Raw genomic sequence first — 16,007 nt, forward strand, 5'->3', positions numbered from 1 at the left:
CAAAGTCACCATTTGCTTTTATTCAAATAGTCCCAAGCGTGACGTTTTGGGAGGAGGACACCCGGTACTCTGCCACTCCATAGACTGGCGTTTCTTTTCTGGAGTCTCATGGAAGAACCATGACTCATCGACGCCGGCCACACCTAAAAGAACTCTGCCCTAAGTGTCGGCATATCTTCGCACGAGTCTGTCTCTACATGATGGTGAGGGCGTGGCGTACCCGGCGTGTACACACGTTCTTCAACTTCAGATGAACAGAAGGTAACAATGCGGACTAAACCTTTGAACAGCCGCAAGCATTGACTAAAGTTAAACTCGACAGTACTGCCAAAGACGATGAAACAAAAGCAAACTGAATCTATTCCATGATAAACTCACATTGTTATTTGAAAATAGCATCCCGCATAATAAAATCAGAAAAGACATTAAACAGTGATGTGAAAAACCATGCATCACTGGAGGGATTAAAACATCTTGTGAAAAGGGAAGGGGTGTTTTCATTTACGTATTATGACGCATACAGTGCCATCTATTAATCAATTTTCAAATTACCTTCTTTTCTGCTGCCTTACGTTTTCCCCCTTCTCCGGTAATATTCCGTTGCATTTTGACGTCATATTGGTGTGGAGGGTTGATCGTGATAGCCTTGTTGCATTCTCCAGTTCATCAAACGCGATTCGTCTGTGCCCCTTTATCAAGTCATTGACTCACTAGGCGCTGGTATGCGTGCAGTGGCCGGACACCCAGTGCTTTTACGTTCTCCAGCACAGGCCCTGCGTATCTGAACACTGATACCCAAGAGAACATAAATCTGCAACTCGGTGGTGTTTTCCCACAAATGGCCTCAATATGACTACTAAACTCCTGTTGACGTCTGAAGCAGTGACTCCTTCTCTCTACAGAAACCACACTGTCCACTGCTGCCGATGTTCACATTGTTCCATGTTGTCTTATCGATTGCCACCAGCGTACCTGCAAGCCGGAACAAGTGCTGCTGCAGTGCGCCAAATGGGGGAAGCAGCAACACCATCTGGTAGCGGTCGACAGTACTAGAGTCTACTTTCACTGGTACATTGACACTCACTTCAAACTGCTGCTTTGCAGGAATTATTGTGATAGTGCCTGTCAGTACTGATAGAACTGAACAAGATCCTGTAAATGAGCGCAACTGAGCAGAATGATCCTTGTATTTAGAAGCTTATTGCTACTCCTCATATTAGACTGAGGAGCTATAGCAATTTCATGAGCTGTCTTGTGCATTTGTGTGTGTGAAATCTTATGGGACTTAAATGCTAAGGTCATCAGTCCCTAAGCTTACACACTACTTAACCTAAATTATTCTAAGGACAAACATACACACTCATGCCCGAGGGAGGACTCCTCGAACCCCTGCCAGGACCAGCCGCACAGTCCATGACTGCAACGCCTCAGACAGCTCGGCTAATCCTGCGCGGCTCTTGTGCATTTAATGAACGAACAGAGCAGGCTGGGTTTCATACGATCGGTCCTTGTTGCCGTAATTTGGATATCCACAAAGGAATTGGTGTCCACAAAATTCATGAAAAGTGAGCACATAATTCTTTCATTCTTTTGCTACCGCGTTTATCCCGCATTGTGCGCAGGGTCGGCGGGGTTAAGTACGGATTTGGCATGGTGAATTGTAAGGGATGGTCGGATGCCCTTCCTGCCGCCACCCCATACCCCCTGGGACGGAATATGTGTACCCCAACTGTCTATGTCTAGTGTAAATCGTGAAAGAGTGTGAATGTGTTTCAAATACATGCGAGTCGTGTAACTGAGGCGGGACGTGGGGACCAGCCCGGTATTCCCCTAGGAGGATGTGGAAAACCTCCTAAAAACCACATCCAGGACGGCCGGCACACCAGCCGTCGTCGTTACTCCCCGGGCGGATTCGATCCCGGGCCGGCGCGCCTACTCGGATCCAGGAAGCAGCGCGTTAGGGCTCTCGGCTGCCCTGGCAGCTCAAGTGAGCACATAATATGCTGCGTAAGTATGTCGCAGACACTGGAACGGTAATTTTCTGAGTAACGTTAGTGGAGGCGAGGGCTGAGAAGTGGTACCTACGGTTCATGTCGACGACGACGGTGCTCTCGAGCGCCGGTCGGCGGTGGTTGTTGTAGGCGCGGCAGCGCAGGCTGGAGCGCAGGTCCTGCCGGCCCAGCGCCCGCAGGGCCATCTCGGCGCGCAGCTGCCCGCCCGGCACCTGCACCGACTTGTTCGTCACCAGCCGGTCGTCCCGGTACCACTCCACCGTCGGGCGGGGCCTTCCTGCAACACACACGCCGCCAGACATTAAATCAGAGGCTCCTCATCGTCCCACAAGGCACAGGTTTCACTCACACTGTACCATATGTGATACGATACGTTGCAAAAAAAAGTTCCGCTAACGAATATCTGTGTGACACTAAAATGTTGACATTCACGGCCGGAAATATCATGTCCATTATAATTATTCTGGCTGTTATGCCGTGGTCGGTTGATGAATTCTGTGTCAATTCGCAACGTTTCGTCTCCGACTGCGGGAGACATCTTCAAGGGGGTCCGTAGCTGTGTTACGCACGTGTTTGTGGAAATAAGCAATAAAAGCAACAGTACATAGCAGGTGACAACAGCCTTGGTGTGTCACGTCGCTAGCAGATTGCACCTACACTATGTGATCAAAAGTATCCGGACACCCCAAAATAAGCAATAAAAGTAACAGTACATAGCAGGTGACAACAGCCTTGGTGTGTCACGTCGCTAGCAGATTGCACCTACACTATGTGATCAAAAGTATCCGGACACCCCAAAAAACAGACGTTTCTAATATTAGGTGCGTTGTGCTGCCACCTACTGTCAGGTACTCAATATCAGCGACCTCAGTAGTCATTAGACATCGTGAGAGAGCAGAATGGGGCGTTCCGCAGAACTCATGGACTTAGAACGTGGTCAGATGATTAAGTGTCACATGTGTCATACGTCTGTACGAGAGATTTCCACACTCCTAAACATCCCTAGATCCACTGTTTCCGATGTGATAGGGAAGTGGAAACCTGAAGGGACACGTACAGCACAAAAGTGTACAGGCCGACCTCGTCTGTTGACTGACAAGAGACCGCCGACAGTTGAAGACGGTCGTAATGTGTAACAGGCAGAAATGTATCCAGACCATCACACAGGAATTCCAAACTGCATCAGGATCCACTGCAAGCACTATGACAGTTAGGCGGGAGGTGAGAAAACTTGCACTTCACGGTCGAGCGACAGCTCTTAAGCCACACAACATCACAGTAAATGCAAAACGACGCATCACTTGGTGTAAGGAGCGTAAAAATTGGACGATTGAACAGTGAAAAATGTTGTGTGGAGTGAGGAATCATTGTACACAATGTGGCGATCCGATGGCTGGGTATGGGTATGGCGAATGCCCAGTGAACGTCATCTGCCAGCGTCTATAGTACCAACAGTAAAATTCGGAGGCGGTGGCGTTATGGTGTGGTGGTGTTTTCCGTGGAGGGGGCTTGCACACCTTTTTGTTTTGCGTGGCACTATCACAGCACAATCCTACATTGACTTTTTAAGCGCCTTCTTGCTTCCCAGTGTTGACGAGCAATTGGGGGATGGCGACTGCATCTTTCTACGCTATCGAGCACCTGTTCATAATGTACGCCTGTGGCGGAGTGGTTACACGAAAATAACATCCCCGTAATGGGCTGTCCTGCACAGAGTCCTGACCTGAATCCTATAGAACACCTGTGAGATGTTTTAGATCGCCGACTTCGTGCCAGGCCTCACAGACCGACATCGATACCCTCCTCAGTGCAGTGCTGCCATTCCCCAAGAAACCTTCTAGCAACTGATTGAACGTATGCCTGCGAGAGTGGAAGCTATTATCAAGGCCAAGGGTGGGCCAACACCAGATTGAATTCCACCACTACTGATGGAGGCCGCCACGAATTTGTAAGTCATTTTGAGCCAGGTGTCCAGATACTTTTGATCACATAGTGTATGTCAGATATTTACTGGAAGGATTTATGGCTCTCTTTCCAGTGTTCAAAACAATCTCGATATGTTAGCTACATTTGATGTGCAGTGTAGTATGACCTGAAATGCACCATCCGTAGTCTGGTCTCCCAGTAAATTTTTTCTGTACACTTTTTAAAATATGCACTCTGTTTTACTTCATTTCGAAAAATCACAATAACTATGGGCAATGGCAAAATTCATCATCAAGCTGTGAAATCAGATTATGAGATGTAAAAGAAATCATCTTTTTAACTAATAGTTTTCTCACAGTCGAATAAGGATGACTGACTGCCGGTAAATATGCACGAATCCCGAAACAGTTTTAATTTCTTTAAATTTTTTTTCTTTTTATTTTGTTTGTTGACAGTGTGGCTTGAGATGATGGTGCTTACGCATGTGATAACTGTTTTTCGTGACCGTTTTATGGCACAGTAGTTCAATGTATGTCACGCAAGTTTCTTTTATTTTTCCCATATATTTCGTAAATATGTTCTCGTTTTAATTGTGTGACACCTACATTATATAGACTGGTTTAATATAGTTCATGATGACTTAGTTCGTAGAAGTCTGATCGTGTCCAAAATTGTGGCACTTGACAATGGCAAGAGGTCGAAATGATGGTTGTACAGTAAAATAAACGATCTCTACAGTTAAATGATGGGACTGCCATTTAAAACGTTTTTCTTGAGAGTGGCACCAAACCATGATAAATTCACCCAGAACAGTGGATTTCGATACAAAGCAAACAGTAAAACATTTACTGAGAAACACTCTACAGAAACGGTTGTAGCATTTCCTCATCTACTTAAGACACTTTGAGTCACATCAGATCACTTGAAATTTTCCTTTCCGCCTATTGTATGATACAGTTGCATAGGGCAACCAGCACTGCTTGATGCGCTGGTCGATGCAACAGAGATTCGCATCAGTGTTGTATTGCTGCAGTCCCATTGTACCAGGGAAGTTGGCTTCAAATAGTTTCTATGCGCTCCAATAATGCGGGTTGCTATTGCGTCATCTCACAAGTCACATCACGTATCATACGATGTATTGTTTCGTTTCAAGCAAGGTATAAGCAAGAATTGTTAGACCTAACAGGTATAGATATGTATCATATTTTGCAGCGGTATTGGTCTGTAAATATTGAATCACAATTTACTAATAGCGATTTTTCAGCCATATATGTTAAATTTCATTTGGATGATTTGCCATGTCGAAGTACAGGTGTAAGCTTCCTGTCGGGACTCTTAATTAATAATATTATAGCTTGCAGAGTGGCTGCTCTATCATGGCTTTTGTTCCATGCAACGTGTACCCGCAAGCCACACGCCAATGCCAGTCACTTTTTCCCTTACAGAATCTCAGTCACCGGCAAAGAGACAGAATACCATAGAGGAGTAACACAGTGTCCAGAGCAAAGCAAACTGAATAACCTTCTGCCACGTTTTTAAAAATTAAAACAAAAGAAGTTACGAAATGTTGGGTAAAATTATAGATTCACATGTTCGCACCAAGTTAAGCGCTTGAAAATTCTTTCTGTTGTGGTGTGTAGCGTAAAGGCTCAAAACCACTGAGATGTATTACTTTTGAAGACTACTCAGTCGAACAAGATATATTTGTCTATTTAAAGAAGAAATTCACCAAACAGCAGCTGAATTTGAGGAGCGTTTGTTTTATTTTTGCTTCCAGTTTTGGCAATTCAATAGGACATCTTAAGGCCTCATACGCAACTCTAAAAAATTATCGAGTTTGGCATACTAGTACCATCTGTTTCTGTATATAATGGATTCTCAAGTGTTTTCTTCGAAGACCTGACTGCAGTCAACTCAGTCAAGGGCTGAAGATGGAATACGGAATTGGCGAAACTGGTAGTGAAAATGAAATAAAAAACTTCTCAATTTTCACGGCTGTTTGTCGAATTTCTTTCTTAAGTATTTGACCAGCTGGTGTCCCACGTCCATAATGGGTAAAAAAAAAAAACAGGTATATTTGCAGCTTTATTGCTTTTGTGAGTGCTGTTATGGATTGAGCAAATGTAAGGCATGACATCGAAAAGACGCTCAGTAATACTAGTGGCTTACCTTATAAGGTTGCACACGCACTATTTTGCTTTCGAAACAAACATAGAATGACTTCCGAAACGCGTAACAATATAGCGAGGCGCGCCGAGCAGCGCTAAATAACGTGGTGACGTGCGCAGCCTTTCCATGTACACGCTATTTCTTTGGTCGTTGACAAATTCGTCTGCTAGCGAAACGTGTTTTTCTAAAACGCAGCATGGAATATCTTGGGTTTCCTTGGAGGCATTGTCCCGTTACAGCCAATCAGTTGGCAGAGAGCAAAAATTTCAGATATGGGACGACGTGGTAAAGAACAAAGTTTAGTCTTGTTCTTGGTACTGTGTCAAGTGGATGTAGAGTAGAAACTTGTGTGTTTCGAGATAGCCATATTCAACCTACTGTATCTCATGATTTGGTGAGATCAGAGCTTGATTCATATATTTTTCCTTCACATTACATAGAATCTATACGTTGTCCGAAACTACGCTCAAGTTACCTGTGAAATTGACGAAAATTTAAGTATTTTTTGGAGATCGGCGTTGTAGCACCATTACCTAGTCTTGGGTGAAATTTGTAATACGGTGCTGTGAAGCATTGCATTAGCTACCGCTGGCAAGTAAGCGTAGAGTGGCGACGTGTAGATTATAGCAACACGTACACAATAGGATTTCGAGTCGGCTTATCGTGAAAGCTACACAGCGGAAATAGCCGGAGAGGGCAACAATGTCACCACACCTCGTGTAACGAAACAAGCGCTGTATGTAAGGAGAGATACAGAGTGAGCGTCTCGGACTTAACCCAGTTCACTACCATTAGCGCCACGTCATCATGATGCGGCTGTGGATAGACAAAGTGTAGCACCGTAGTCTAAGAGTGTAATTCAGTATTAAAATAAGTTTTCCAAACTTTGTTAGCGTATGCTTCAGTATATTAATGTTTACATTGTGAAGTCTCAGAATGATCTAATGAATATTATTTTAAGAAAAAAATAAGTGGCGCTAAATATTGGAGCTAGAAAGCAAAACAATTGTGCAGAATGTGTGAATGTATGCCACAATCAAAAGTTACAAGTCTCAACTTGATCGGAGGAGTATTTTGGTCAAAATGGGCTTTTTTACGAAAATTTGAGGGCCCCAAGTATTAGACTGAGAAAGATGAAAATTCGTATGTAGCCTCAGTTTGATATAAAAACAATACCTATGTGACTCCATTAAGATACCTCTACTAGTTTTCAAGTTATTCACTAGAAACTACATTTGGAATGAAGACGTCCCTGTTAATATTAGATTAAGTATCATTTGTATTTGTTAATGGAAATATGCTGTGTAGCTATTGTGAACCTGTTTACTCCATTTTCTGGCAGTGCATTCACGAATGTATTATCATTTGAGGAACATCTCTTGTCTTCTGCTGCGATCGGGAGTGGACCAGCTAAACAAATGTTGCAAGTGGCGAGAATGCTTTTTCCATGAGAACTGAAGCCCTTTTTAGGATGCTCGGAAGAATTAAACAAGGCAGCAACTTTTAAGCAAATAAAGCAAGAATTATTTTAAACGTACAAGAAGCAGAATGGTGCGCGTTCTTTTTTTGTGACTGCTAAGTATTAATCAAGCCATAGAGAATTTTTTCAGATGGAATTAGCAAAATTAGCATTCTTACGTACGAATTAACGCAGATTCATGAGGCGAACAAGGTGTCGTTACAGGAAGCGAGCAAAGGTCACTTCATGTATTTCTGAGGGGGTTGGCAGCGGTAATATTTAGCAGGTTGTGCACTAATGCAGCTAAGGACCTCCCTGCAACAGGGAGGCTTGCAATGGAATTTGAAGACATTGATGTTGCAGCGGGGATGAGAGATAAACGGAATGTTTTTAGGGGCGATCTAAACTGTTTTAATTGGCATAGGCATTGTCGCCAGCCACAAAGGAAAAAGTGTGGTATGAACCATCAGCAGTGTTACGGGATTAACAGTAGGCGTGGTCAAGGTGGTTATAAGCATCTGTTAAGCTCAAACGGGAACCCAGGATTCACCGTAACGCGTTCCCAGTAAAAACGAATGCTGAGAGTGTGAATATAGAGATGGAATGTGCCATTGTGTGTACCGCAGGTTAAATACGTTATATTTTTCGATTGGACACATGACCGCTTGTTTCAGTGGCCTCAAAAGATTTCATAGGTAGGAAGTAATTGGACTCACCATGTTACAATTTTCGGGGGTTGGGTATAACGATAAATGGCCACTGGGGTCATTAACGTCGAATTTTCAACTGGAGGCTACCATGTATAAGCAGTGTAAAAAAGTGGAGTCTCATGTATGCGAGGGCTACAGCGTGATAATAGGGTTATGCTTTCTGCACCGGCTTCATGCCATAACTGAACTTTTACGTCACCTTGTGGAGCTCAGAGAGTACACATTGCTGCTCGGGGAAGCTATCACTATTATCGATCTGTCGCAAGTACCGTCTATCATAAATGAAGTTCAAGCACGAACAATAGTATCAAGGCTTAATTGGCAAGACCGTGTGTCGAGTGCCACCGGAAAATCTTGTGGGAATGTGTGGAGCTTTACTTACCAGTTGGTAAGTTGTGTATAGTGGAGCAGCTGGATGGTAATGATTTATTAGATTCAATGTAGGTAGACGAAATGTTGTACATGTACAGTAAAAGGACAGAGGTGAGGTAATATTCGTTAGTGTGGATGATTTTGGCGCCGAGCAGTTTAAGCTGTTAAAGTGAACAACAGTAGCAACATTAAAGATTCCAGAAGAGGGAGATGGCTGTACAGAAGGTGCGAGCTATGACCAGTCACAGAACGCTACTAAGACTGCATTACATAAGAAGGTTAAGCATTTGAGAGCAACAGAGAGAGTGATTAAGGAAAAACTGTTGTTGGAGCTCAAGACTTATTTTTTCCATAATGGCCATTGACTGCAACGCCTATGAAGCAACACATGAATCGTATGGCGAACGAAGCTCCAGTGTACCAGAAGCGTTAGTGAATTTTATGGTACCTGCAGTCGCTTCAGAATATGCAGCTAATAGAAGAAAGTTGTGGACAATCAGGGGGTGGGGGCACTGGAATTGTAATCATACTCAAATAATCTACGGATGGTTCAAGGAAGTGTCGATTTCTCCGCGACTATAGGGATTTGAACAGCCATTTGAATAGTAAGACAATCACATATGCGTATCACACTCCGAACATCATGGAAACAATTGATATCCTTGAGCAGTACCAACGTTTCTCAACTATGGATCTGAGTGCCATCAATTGGAGGTGATTACAGAAGGCAGAGCAAAGACTTCGTATTCGTGGCCTTCTCGAAATTATCAGTATAGAAGAATGCCGTCTGGTTTGAAGAATGCACTAACAGCATTTTATCATTTTTTATAGAGTGTCTTGAAAGGATTACAGCATCACCTACATTCAGTGTATTGAAAGGTGGCAAGTCACTCTCTAACTTTAACTACTCTGTCGGTAAGATTAATATTCATATTCGTGATCTCTGTGTTCCCCAATTTTACATTTTTTTAATGTGTGGCTTATGAATTTCGTACGTGAGGAAATTGCAAGCAGAATGTTCTTAAAACTGCATATGTAGCCTGTATAAAACTTGTTCCCGAGGGGCTGTAGTGGGGGCGAGATGGAGAAAGATGGATTGGGCCATAAATGTTGTGTCCAGCGAGTGATTCGGAGAAGCAGTGCTCTGCGAATTGTACCTACAGAGGTTCCTCGGACCGTTACACTCCACGCTTCCTACTTTTTTAGGATCGCATCAGGAGGGCGCCAGCTCGCAAAACATTTCACCTGTGCTAGACTACAGACTGTTGTGAAGGCGGCCAGTTGGCGGAAAGTGGGTGGAGGAAGCCATTTAAGAGAGACTACTGTAATCTGAGTTTGTGTGCAAATTGTGCGACATTCATAAAACTATAAGCTTTCATATGTCAGAAGCTGGGTCGATAAGATCAGAGCGGCTGGTGCACGTGAGTAGTGGAGACAAGACTGTAACTCCCCAGGAAGTCGCCAGGTTCTTCTAGCGAGCTGAAGAAAAAAAAAGCATATATTTCACAGGCACGACTGTTGGGAAGCTTAACAGCCTTCTTTCTGTTATATCCTAGCCAGTAATGCCAACCGAGCCCGCTACCAAAAGGTTGGCAGCATCAAAGTCCGGACGCCGTCCGCATAAGCAGCGCCAGCGATACAGGAAATCGCCGCAAGTCTGCGCGCGCCACCGCTGGCTTCTGGGTTCTTAAGCGCTGGAGTCGCGAGCGCTAGGACAGTTCTGTATTCGCCGCTCAGTTGTATACTCGCCACCGAATTGTGTACTTGCTAGTCAGTTGTGTGTTAATCGCAGCAGATTTGTTGTTTGTCGTCAGCCGACGCTGACCTAGCCGCTCCGACTCGAACTAGACAGATTTCTGTAGACACGGAGTTCACTACTGTGTTTCTGTATCTTCGTTAATAAAGATAAGTACCGACTTTTATTTAATAAGAGTGTTTGGGTTTTCATCTTTCTGTTCACTGTTCCAGCGGACCGGTCGGCCCGCTATTAAAAGTGTGGCGGTGACTTCGTAAGCCGTTTCTACAGCGAATTGTTTTGTCGCTACGAACGCCGCCACAAAACTGGCGACGAGGACTGCCGAACTCGTGTGCAGGGCTGGTTCAACTTGTTTCTGGTTATACTAATTATAGCGATAAAATTTTGGGGGCTGGTTTAATTTGTGCTCACTATGTCTGCCGACTTACAACAGTTGATCTTGTTACAGAGTCAGCAAATACAAAGTCTGGTGGCAGCAATCGCCAAACAAGCGGCTAATCCTCCAACACAAAAGGAACAAGCACAGGCAGCACCACCTTTCCGTGCTTTTGATGCATCAAGAGAAGAATGGCGAGAATATTTCGCGCAGTTGCAGGCGCACATGACAGTCTACAAACTCACAGGTACTGAGCGGAAGCTTTATTTAATTTCCACTGCAGGCGTGGAACTCTATCGACTACTTTGTAAGTTGTTCCCGGAATCCCAGCCAGAAGCTTTAGACTATGACGTTGTTGTAACAAGCTTGCTGAGTATTTCGAGTCGCGAGTTCATTTGGCAGCAGCCAGATTCAAGTTCTTCAGATTAAAGAAACTGCCACATCAATCTAATAAACAGTGGTTCACAGATTTACGGGGCCTCACCCGTCAGTGCCGATTTAATTGTGTGTGTGGAGCTTCCTACAGTGATGTCATGCTTCGAGACGCTATTACTCAAAACATTGCAGATTCTCGTATTCGTGCTGCCATCTTAAAGTTGCCTGACCCGTCATTGGAGACTGTGATGAACATCATTGATGCCCAAGATACTTTTGACTATGCTGAGTGTGAGTTAGATCAGCCATGTATTTCTCAAATTGCCTGTGCTAAGCAAGTTATGTCACGCCCGCGGCCCCACCGGCAGAGTCAGACTGTAAACACTTGCCGGCCGCGTCATGTTAAACACATTCGTCAGCTGCGTGTGCAAAATGATAGAGTTAAGTCTTGCCCTAAGTGTGTTCTTGCTCATCCTCGTGAACGTTGCCCGTTAAGAAACGCGGTTTGTCACTTTTGTCAAAGGAAAGGACACATCCAGACTGTTTGTTTGCGTAAACGCAAGAACAATTCTAGTGCGGCCAGACCCCTCCCCCGCCGTCGACGCTCGCCACGTCATCATTCAACGACGGTGCGACGATTTGGGGGGGGGGGGGGGGGAGGAGTGTTATATCCTAGCCAGTAATGCCAACCGAGCCCGCTGCCAAAAGGTTGGCAGCATCAAAGTCCGGACGCCGTCCGCATAAGCAGCGCCAGCGATACAGGAAATCGCCGCAAGTCTGCGCGCGCCACCGCTGGCTTCTGGGTTCTTAAGCGCTGGAGTCGCGAGCGCTAGGACAGTTCTGTATTCGCCGCTCAGTTGTATACTCGCCACCGAATTGTGTACTTGCTAGTCAGTTGTGTGTTAATCGCAGCAGAGTTGTTGTTTGTCGTCAGCCGACGCTGACCTAGCCGCTCCGACTCGAACTAGACAGATTTCTGTAGACACGGAGTTCACTACTGTGTTTCTGTATCTTCGTTAATAAGGATAAGTACCGACTTTTATTTAATCAGAGTGTTTGGGTTTTCATCTTTCTGTTCATTGTTCCAGCGGACCGGTCGGCCCGCTATTAAAAGTGTGGCGGTGACTTCATAAGACGTTTCTACAGCGAATTGTTTGTCGCTACGAACGCCGCCACAAAACTTTCAGAAACTGGAAATGGTTGGCCTGGAAAGATTAGATTCCTTCATAAATAAGGAACTGTTGTCCCGTCTAGGTAGACGTTTCTAGGCGAAATATGGCCATGCTTACCGTGGGAACGATGCCTCCGTAGTCTAAAATCTTCTTTTTGAGGCAAGAGAGATTTCGAGTCGCTGAATGGTTCACCACAGGATATGCTAATCAGAGGCTTGCTCCTCAGAGTGGGAACCCCAGTACTGTGTCTGGATTGCCTACCAGGCCAGCAGAATCCGCTGCCATCTGAATCGAGGTGGAAGAGTAAAGTATTGCTGCACCAGCGCTGCGTTTTTTAAATGATATTCACAGCTCCCTGTTCTCCGTGAACCACAGTTTGTGGTGTACCTGGTCGTAGTTGATTCCATTTGAAGAGAACTGGGCCTCACAATGGGTTCATTTAAACGAAGAATGGTTGCTTTGTAACATGCATCAATTCAGGGGAGAACTTGTATAGTTTGCACCCCAGTGAATGCTTTGCCAATCAAGCTCAGTTCCTTTCCTCATATATGTATCTCATTTTTTTCGCAAAATTTATCAGTTCGATTGTAGATATAAAAGGATGAGTAAAAAACTTGTCATTATTTTTGTAAACTTAAATACACCACTGTTCTCATTCATACTCCTCCAGCCATTCGCTGTTTTTATTTTATTGTGGTACTGCATGGATACACCAGCAATTCAGAATGCAGCTGTATTGAATTACTTAATTTGATGATTAATTTGAGTCTGAAAGTGACTGCAGACAATGGCAGCAAAAATATCAGAAGATATTTGAGAAGATAATACTTTTCTTTATGTAAACACAACAACATTTAGCATCACTTGGACATATATTTATCATGAAGCAAGCGATAGCTTGTGGTATTTATTTGAGAGATATGCAAGGGCATGGGCAGTGACTGAGAGGATGAGAGAAGTCTTCATGGGATTACAGAACGAACATTTAACACTGAATTCCCAGAAGTGTCATTTTGCACTGGAAGAAGTGAATTTCTTGGGACATGCAATTAGTAGAGATGGTGTGAGGACCGATCCAAAATTGATACAGGCTGTGCGAGATTTTCCTGCACCAGGGATAAGCAAGAATTACCGTCTGGGCCTATAGAATTATTACAGGAAATTTGTAAGATCGTAGAAAAAGTGTAACGAATTACTCAGTTGCTGAGATAGGCTATCAAATATGTGTGGTCTTAGAGGTGACAGCAAGCAATTGACTTGCTGAAGGAATTGCTGACAAGTCCACTTTTCGTGTTCCCAGATTTATAGAAGGAAACTGTTCTATCATACAATGCGTCGACCCTTGGATGCGGTTTTAGCCGGGAGAATAATGGAGAAGAACACCCTACTGCATCTTTTGCTTTGAGACAACAGAATAGAGCTGAAAGAAATTCTTCTACTTCGGAGAGGGAGATGCTTAGCTTCATCTACGAGTAGCATACCTATGATGTTACCTTTAAGGAAGAAATTTTGAAGCCGAAAATGATCAAGCTCCTTTGAAGTGGTTACTAGGTTATATGGACTCATCCAGCTGAATGACGAGATGAGCCTTAAAACTTGAGGATGAAGTAATCTACAAACTGGCGAAGAAACATGGAAATGCAGACACATTAAACAGAAGGGTAGTGGTGACACAAGCACTAGGTCAACAAGACCTAGCTGGGTGGAAATCGTCACATTGCACTGATAGATAATGTAAGGAACATGGTATCTAGCAGCAGTTCAGTTTGTGTGATGGGTTATTATGTAAGGAGACAAGATTGGGGCCATGGCTCGTTGTACCAGCGAAACTAAGGGAAGTGGTTTTAAAGAGATACATATTCATATTTTGTGTAGCCATGGAGGGAGCAAAGCAATGGGTCAGAGGGCGGCAGTGAAGTAATAGCAGAAAGGAAGATAAAGTGATTAGGGAGATGACTCACAACTAATTTTTCTTTAATAGAGTTCACAGTCCCGGTAGCTGAGTGGTCAGCATGACGGAATGTCAATCCTAAGGTCCCGGGTTCGATTCCCGGCTGGGTCGGAGATTCTCTCCGCTCAGGGACTGGTTTTTGTGTTGTCCTAATCATCATCATTTCATCCCCATCGACGCGCAGGTCGCCCAAGTGGCGTCAAATCGAAAGACTTGCACCAGGCGAACGGTCTACCCGACGGGAGGCCTTAGCCACACGACATTTCATTTCATTTTCAGTCGTGCAGAATCTTTGAAGGCCAAGCTTCCTGCCACTGACTGCTTAATTTTAATCACCAGAACAAATTTCGACAACAAGGTAAAAGCACTTATCACGCTCGCTATGAGACGTTTACGTACTCCACAGAGTTTCTAATTTTTACAGTTATGCGCTGGCTCAAAATGTTACACTTCTGAAATACCAAAGCTTGAAACTGCAGTCGTAATGGTTGAATTTAGAGAGCTGAAGTGGAAAATCTTTTTTGAAAATGTATAAATTGTTAAGGAATTATTGTTTTAACACACATGTACTTTGCCGGCCGAAGTGGCCGTGCGGTTCTAGGCGCTGCAGTCTGGAACCGCAAGACCGCTACGGTCGCAGGTTCGAATCCTGCCTCGGGCATGGATGTGTGTGATGTCCTTAGGTTAGTTAGGTTTAACTAGTTCTAAGTTCTATGGGACTAATGACCTCAGAAGTTGAGTCCCGTAGTGCTCAGAGCCATTTGAACCAGCCACATGTACTTTGGTTACTATCTCTGCAGCAAGACCAACTCCCCTTTAAAAAAAAATGTGTAGATCTTAATAAGAGGTAAGGGGCTATGAAAATTTTAGCTGTTACATTATGTGCATTTTTGCGTCCTAGGATCTCACAGCAGCTTTTGAAAATGACTTCATTTCAGTATATTACTCAGAATAAGGGGCTGCACTAAAATACTCATGAATATTCTTCGACGTACTTTGTTACTCAGATTCCATAAAAGATTAGAATTTCTACTTTTGCTGATTGAAATCTACATTAGATTTAACACATCTATTTAGTTTTCCTCAGCCGATAGCGTAGTGCTTCGAACGATGGAGTGAATGTTATTACGGTGGACTGGAGTTTGAGAGGTGCGGAGGTCGAATATTTGTCCAATAATACCTATTTTCTTTCTATCAACTCAGGTGAATGACATGATCATTCCTTCTACAAGGTCATGGTTATTTGGAGCCTACATGCTGTCGGTGTTTTCATACAAGTAAAAAATGTGGTAGTAGTAGATACTGTAGATGATTCGTCTGTGCTACTTCTCATGTCTTTTTATTCAGTCAAAAACTTTCTCTAAATCCACAAATGCTAGGAAGGTATCAGAATGTTTTTTGCAGTTTGCTTATCATCCTCTACGACACTTGCCATGGTGCCTCAATGATCCGGTGTCATGGGCAACAGTGTGAATCATTAACGTACCTAGCCATGTAAATTAGTCGCCATGTACTTGTTTTGTTGGTAGTGTGAACGCTTGAAAGCAAGGGGAACATAAAGCTGTTATATTTACCGACTATATTCAGCTCTGTTCTATGTCTTAATGATGACAGCATCCTCTTGAGTGAAATATCGCCCATGTGAAATAGCCCGATAATCAGATCTCTGTGCGGCGACTGAGATTGTTGTCGTAAAAAATCAAATTTAGCGTTCTAAGGGCCGGTGTGT

At 43.9% G+C, this 16,007-nt stretch overlaps 1 protein-coding gene across 1 annotated transcript in view; it reads right to left on the reverse strand.

The window, feature by feature from the left end:
- Positions 1 to 16,007, reverse strand: part of LOC124795635 (nephrin-like) — a 910,890-nt gene that overhangs the window by 264,926 nt on the left and 629,957 nt on the right. Inside the window, exon 5 of the mRNA XM_047259707.1 lies at positions 2,086 to 2,289. Within this exon, the coding sequence (XP_047115663.1) occupies positions 2,086 to 2,289 (204 nt within the window). The remainder of the gene's footprint in view (positions 1 to 2,085; positions 2,290 to 16,007) is intronic.

Source organism: Schistocerca piceifrons, chromosome 4 (assembly GCF_021461385.2).
Source record: "Schistocerca piceifrons isolate TAMUIC-IGC-003096 chromosome 4, iqSchPice1.1, whole genome shotgun sequence".
Lineage (NCBI taxonomy): Eukaryota > Metazoa > Arthropoda > Insecta > Orthoptera > Acrididae > Schistocerca > Schistocerca piceifrons.